Raw genomic sequence first — 7,373 nt, 5'->3', positions numbered from 1 at the left:
ATTTGGAACTGGTTATTTTTGTGTCAAAAATACTGCAAAAAATACCTTTGGGGTTGCTTACATTCGGTCTATATTAACAGCATTACCTGATAGTTATTATTTTTCCTACGTATGAGTAACATATTTGCAGGCTCTGAATTAGTTGTTCCTTAAAACTTTTTAGTGTGTAGTTGTTAAACAATATCACACACACACACACACACACACACACACACACACACACACACACACACACACACACACACACACACACACACACACACACACACACACACACACACACACATTATAAAATACATCAAATTATTGCACATCGCAAATTTTTATAGTTTACTTAATTTAGTCTGACGTTTTCGGATGTTATAATGTTTTCGCCTGTTTAAAGACAATTTAAACAAGATTTCTTTAAGGTCCAGTTGTAATGGCAGTCATCTTGAATTTAACCCTATAAGAATAATTTAAAATCCAATAAAATTACATGATTTTAATTTAATTCGTATAGTTGTGAGACAAAAATCTCATTTTAAAGATGTAATTTTTAATGAGACAGAGCTAATGAACAGAGAAAATTAATTCACATTCAAACGCTTATTGGTTTTACCAAAATTTTAAAGGTTATTTAGAAAACATTTCACAAGTTTTTTAATTTAGCGGGTTAATATAAACCCGCTAAATTATTTCGTTAAAAATAATTAATAAACTGAAAAAATGCGTTAGGATGCGTATTTATTACTATTATAAATAAAAAACTCCTATTTCGAATACGAATAATAAAAATCTATTTATTGCATTTAACAACTTCTGACATTGTATCGCAATCTTCAAATTTTATTAATTTTGGAAAATAACATATACAGGTTTTCTGTTCTTATGAACGTATCATATATAAGGGTGTAAAAGTGCAAGAGGTTTAACATTGTTCTTAACAGGAAAATGTCAATGTAATTTTTTAACGTTACCCCTTGGCAGTATGTTTATGAAAGATGATTGTAGAGATTTACAGATTTATTATTTATAAACAAATAATTTCCCTAATGAAAAATGTATTTAAATATATAAAATTTTATATTATACGTAAATTGAGAAGATATTATATCCAAGTCATAATAGATAAGAAATACACTCCATAAACCTATAAAACATGTACTTACTTAAGGAATATATTTTTTTATGAAAAAATTAAAAATGATAAAATTAAATTAAATAAAAATGCTAATTACCAAATTTAAAGTTTTGTACATTAAATTCCTGTCAATCCTTTTAGATTTATTATCAAAAGGTTTCTTTTGTGTTTGTGATGACATAAAACATACTATCATTAAATGTTATGAATTAAAAAAAACACATTTTTTCTCTGCTTCTGACTTTTAGGACGATTTTTGTATACATTATAACGTTAATTTCACATTCTTAATATGCATAATCGGTTTTAATTATTAAGGAAGCGAAAGGTCTTCCTAAAACTGTGTCATTATTTATCTGCCTCTACGATAACTCTTGATAGCAAGTTCCTAGAAACATGAAGCCTAGTACCTACTGGTTCGGAAAAGAGCTCTATTGATTTAGTTGTCAATTCATCATAAACAGCAAACTATGTAATGCCTGTTCCCTCGAAACTTTGTCGTATCGGTTTATCTGAAGTCAAATCTATCTTCATTGAAGTTAAAATCGGTCATTGTTGTAATAATCAAGATATACTTATGCTAATTATAGATAATTTCTTTTCCAATCGTTACCTATCCTGCGTTCATTGTCACATAACTTGCAAAGATATTTAGAACTTTATTATAAATTCCATAAATTCCCATATTATTTACTATATGTATGCATTTATGCATTGTTTCTTGGCTGAGCGTCACCGAATCCCTTCACCATAGAGGCTGGAAAACTTCATTTCTGCCTATATATTGTTGAACATAATATCTTAAGACACTTGAACTTTATACAAAAAAATTACACTTTATATGATGTAATTAAGTGTTAACAAACGTATTGATCTTATGGATAGCAATTTTGGTAATAACAGAATTGCCAAATCATGTGTTAATGTTAAGCAAACCAGTGAATTTATCGTACAGCAAGATATATCGAGATAGATTCCATACTTATAATTCCATGCTTCATTTCTGCATTTATTTTAAACTTTTCAGTGGTGTAAAACAAATAAGCCAGACAAATTCTACATTTAATTTTATACCATGCATGCGTTTCAAATATAAAAAAATCTAAACTTTAGCAACATAGCGTTTTACAACTTTTATAATATTTTAGGTTTATACCCAAGCTAAGACTCTAAAACACTATGTATCCAGTTTGTTACATAACCATAAATACATTACGACAAAAAAGTTATTTTCGATTTTGAATATTTTTTAAAATTAATTTAAACGTTTTTTCTCTTTAATTTACTGATTCTCTCTCAATTATTTCATATTAAGAAAACAAAATCACTTAGACATTCCAGTTAACCCATTAGTGCCCAGGAACTTTTTTTTTCTCAGATTTAGATTTTTCTTTAATATTGTAACAAATTAGTCCTATAAACACCAAATATATGTGTATTAGGCTCAGTATATACTTAAATGCTATATTATGAGGTGCCAACAAATGTGGGCACTGGGCATACATGGGTAGGGTCAAAGTTATTAAGCAATTGTTAAAAAATACAGAGTTAGTGGTTTAGGTTAGGTAAATAACCACTACAATTGTATCATATATTCTGTTTATTTTATTACAAAATATATAAAAACCATTAAGGATTAAGGAAAATTAAAAAATGTTACAAATGGCAGGACTATTTACATACATGTTGTCAAGTTCAGGAGTGAAAGTTTTCAAAGCATTTTATATGACATCCAACAAGACACTGTTTACACTTTTTCCATGTGTTCTTTCTACAGAGGCCACATCGTATTTGTGTCGGGTTAGTTTCCAGGACATGAAGACTGTTGGAAAGCCGCACACTTTCTTCAACCCGTTCTTTTCCAGTGACAGACACACGGGAAGCTCTCTGACGTTGTGGGGTATATTTCTGGAAGTATGTCTGCACAATATGTCTTATAAAGGACAGTAGGTCTTTGGGATCTTCTCTTCCTTTTGGGGTGAGCCTGTATAATTGCCAAGCATTATTCATTGTAGCATTTAAAAGGTACGCTAGAAGTGCCCAATACCATTTCCGATTTCTAATGCCAATTCTATAGGTTGATATATTCTGGTCAAGTTGATCAACCCCACCCATGTAAGTGTTGTAATGTATGATACAGGCAGGCTGTTGAACATCAACTTGACGCTTTGCCACACGACACCATCTCTTGGCCTTACCCATGGGCTGTACGCCACATCTTGTTGAAGCAACAGTTACAACATTGTTGTCATTATACCTTACCAAGGTGATACCTGTTTTTTGTTCAGTAAGTTGATCGTATGAACCTCGTGATTCCTTTTTCAAAACAGTTGCTTCCTTGAGTGGGGCATTTTCAACTCGGTTAGCCTTTATTGTGCCTGTAGCATCGTGCCCCTTTTCTGAAAAATAATCTAGTAGTTTTAAAGAGGTAAAAAAGTTATCCATATAAATACTGTATGTCTTGTTTTGAGGCAGCTCACTAAGGATATCTATTACAACTGAACCACCCACTCCAATTTCAGGGATGGTGTTACCTGTTTTCTTACCTTGGTATGGTTCAGCCTGAATCAAATACCCCAGGCGGGTACATACACACCAAACTTTGTACCCAAACCGTATAGGTTTCCCGTGTATATGCTGTTTAGCACCATGTCGTCCAAAGTATGGAACCATTGATTCGTCGATGCTTATATTTGCATCGCCAGGGTAAGCTTGAAGCCATCGTTCATTCAAAATATTCCACAAAGGACGTATTTTGGCAAATTTATCTGAGACATCTAAATTTGCATTATCACAGACATGAAAATATCGAAGAATCTCTTCAAACTTGTTTCTGCTCATAGCCTTTGACACAGTGTCATGATGAGTGTCCGGAGATAATTCCCAGTACATCCTCTTCCGTGGTACAATACAATATCCACTCAGAAACAATATTGCCATGAATATGCGCATTTCTTCTATTGAAACATTAAAAGATTCATTACCACTTTGCAAGGCATAAATATTAGTACTCTCAACAACATGTTCGATAATCTCATTAGTTAAAAGTTTTTCAAACATTTCTGTTGGAGTGAAATCTTTTTCGAGCCACGAAGGCCTTTCAAATTCCCTCTCAGGCTTATTAGGAATGTCAACATTATTCCGTGTTCTTTGTTTATCTGTTTTTGTCTTTTTTCTTGCATTTGACTTGTGGGAACTCGGTTTTGTTTTAATTTTTCTTTTCAAACTTGGGAGCGACTGAGATGGAAGGTATTGTGATTGATTTATATTGTTCACTTGTAAAGATTGAGAAGTGCTTGGTTCTGTAGGTATGTATTGTCTTTGTAAAGAGTCTGATTGTACCGATTTAAATGTAGACACAGTTGCTTTCGGAATTACAGTTATAGTTAATGAAGACTCGCCGCTTAGATTGTTATCAACTATGTCTTGTTCTGTACATACATCTACTTGTACAATACCATCATTTGTGAACTGTTTTGCCTTTAACTCTGCGGCTCCACGCAGTTGATTTCCTGTGAAGTGAGTGAAGTCGGTGTCGCCATCGTCACCGCTATCCTCATCACTCAATAGAGGGTTTTCAGGCGGTTGAATAAAAACATCAGCCTCCAGAAAGTCGACTTCATCGAATAAGGCAGTGACTTCTTCAACGTTTAACCTGTAAAGGAGCAAAAATATTACATATCAACCATAAATTTATATCATGCAAAACAATAGTCTTGAATTCAAAGAACTCAAAACCCACTGATCAATCTTAGTTTTACGTATTAAAAAAAATAAATGAATCACATTTTTACAGTTACATAGGCCTCTATTTTTACTACCCAGTGAATCATAATTTTACCAGTTTGATTCATGTTATATACCATTAAATAATAATAAAACACCACCAGCATATATGCCCAGTGCCAACATATGTTGGCAGATTGATGAAAAAATACCCCTACTCTCTTGTGCCCACTGCCAACAAAAGTGGGCAGTTCACTTTAACTACAAATTATTATTACAATTATTTGAATTTAAGGGCTAAACTATAAAAACATATTAGTTTAAGTCTATGTAAAAGCAAACATAAAATTATGATTTTATAAGATTGTATTTGAAATATTATAGTATTACTTACCAGTTGTTTTGATCCATTGAGGTTAGAATACACAACAAAACAGAGCTGTCATTTGTAAACAACTGCCAACTACAGTACACCAGGTGCTTTAGTGAGTGCAGAGTGGCCAACCAGACATATTCCAGCACCAAATTTCCCTCGATAAATTTTTAGTGTATTTTGACGTATTTTAAAATGCAGTGCCCACGAAAGGGGGCACTGGGCACTAATGGGTTAAAAGTCTATCAATTATAAATTCCACGATGGTTACCAAGATAATGCCAATGAATAATTAAAATAAATAGCCCGATGAATGATGAGTAGACCTCTTAGTCAAAAGAGGAATAAAAATAGATATGGAATTTTTCTTGACAAATGATATATGCTTCTATTAACGAAATTTGTTTTACATTATTATATTGCTACTCTTGTTACCATCAGCTTTTACCTTAAAATTAGAAACAAGAATGAAATAACAAAATAACAAACCAAAGGATATTATATACTAAAGGATTTTAGTTCAATATGTAAATAAAGTAACCTCGTTTATTTCACTACTAAATATGTCTATCTGATAAAGTATACGTATTTATAAATTATTTCCGGTCTCTGGTATTTTAGATGTAGTAGTGTTTACGTTATTGTCAACTCCAGAAAGTGTAATCATATTTTTGTCGTTTAAGCCAACTTCGGTCACAAAATAAGTACTTCCATCCATTGATATATACTAAGTTGTTTCTGGTGCCTGTAACCTGTTCTTAAGGTTTCATACTAACCATGCGTGAAAATCTCATTTATCACAGAAATTGACAATTTACATATATATACACACATCAACACAGTACTTATACAGGATAAACGTTACTTCAACCCCAGTATATGCTGAATGAACAGTTTTATTATTTAATTTATTACACATGCTAGTGGTAATCTTTAATTTAATTTCAAATCCGTAAGCAGCTTTAACTTTAAATAATTCTAGTTTATTTATTTACATCTTAGTTAAAGTATTCAGTTTTGATTAAAGGTTTAGACTAAGACAATTATTTAAATCAACCAAACCCAAAATTACTGCAGCACTCATTACGCCACACCAAGGGCGTTTTTCATCAGAGAAACTGAAATTTATTCAATTTCCACCGGATAAAATCCAAGAGTTATAAGTGCACCTGCAGGAAATGAAGTTCTGTTCCATTAGGATATTTTTAGTATTGTTACTTCAGATTAGAAACAGGAAATTGTTTATTTATTTATTATAACATCTTGAATTCAATAAGTGGTGGTATTCCACGTATCGGATTCTGACGCAAAAATTAAAGCATTAGAACTTTACTTAACTTTAATTCACGTGTTCCTGCCGAGACCAAAGGAAGTCCGTGCAGTATGACAGTGACACTAGTATAATTTGTAAATAGGGAAATAAATTGTTTAAAAACTGTTTAGTAACACGTAAATATAATCTTGGTTAATGTAAATAAATCCTACCAGAGCTTTGTGATACGTGAGCATCAGTAATCATAACAACCGTGTTATGTCACTTCCATACCCATTATATATAAACATGCATTTAAAAATTAAACAAAACGCTAATCATCAAAACTGAGCTAATGGATACATGTCAGCAAAGGTCTGCACTGAATGAGCAGCTAACAACCATATCAATATTATGTTACCAAAAGCATATTATTAGGTATTGGGGTGCCTGTTACTCTTTCAGGTGTCAAAACCCCTAATACATAAACATAACAATACAATTTTAAAAAGTATAAAATGCAAATGGACCGCCAGAGAAAGGGTAGTGTTATACTTGCTTTAATATGGAAAATGACCAAAATAACATTAAACTTTCATACCCTAATGCAAAATATTATATTGTAGCTTTGTCTTATAATGTTTATTTTTAGGAATTTATTACATTTTTTCATATAATTTGTTTTATTGCTAAGTTAAAGTGTTAGTAAAATCAATGTTTTCATAAAAAAAACTCTTCCCTCCATTTTCAAATACCATAACAATAACAGATTGTTAATTTAATTAATACAGAAATAGTTTTAAGTTTGTATTGCCTGCATGAATATAGCCATAATAGTTAGAAATAATTGCTATTTTTTTAAATGGAACTGAATTATACTGTTTAGTTTGGTTGTATCC

General features: G+C 31.6%; 1 protein-coding gene across 1 annotated transcript; it reads right to left on the bottom strand.

Moving 5' to 3' along the window:
* Positions 1–2,777: 2,777 nt before the first annotated feature.
* Positions 2,778–5,260, bottom strand: LOC124368183 (piggyBac transposable element-derived protein 3-like). Its single transcript, XM_046825459.1, has 2 exons — positions 5,244–5,260; positions 2,778–4,778 (listed from the first exon to the last, which is right to left on the bottom strand). The coding sequence occupies exons 1-2, from the start codon at positions 5,258–5,260 to the stop codon at positions 2,819–2,821; spliced, it is 1,977 nt and encodes a 658-aa protein (XP_046681415.1). The 3' UTR covers positions 2,778–2,818.
* Between the last annotated feature and the right edge of the window lie 2,113 nt (positions 5,261–7,373).

Source organism: Homalodisca vitripennis, chromosome 8 (genome assembly GCF_021130785.1).
Source record: "Homalodisca vitripennis isolate AUS2020 chromosome 8, UT_GWSS_2.1, whole genome shotgun sequence".
In the NCBI taxonomy this organism is placed as follows: domain Eukaryota; kingdom Metazoa; phylum Arthropoda; class Insecta; order Hemiptera; family Cicadellidae; genus Homalodisca; species Homalodisca vitripennis.
The sequence above is the reverse complement of the archived record's forward strand: the minus strand, read 5'-3'. Positions and strand labels throughout refer to the sequence as shown.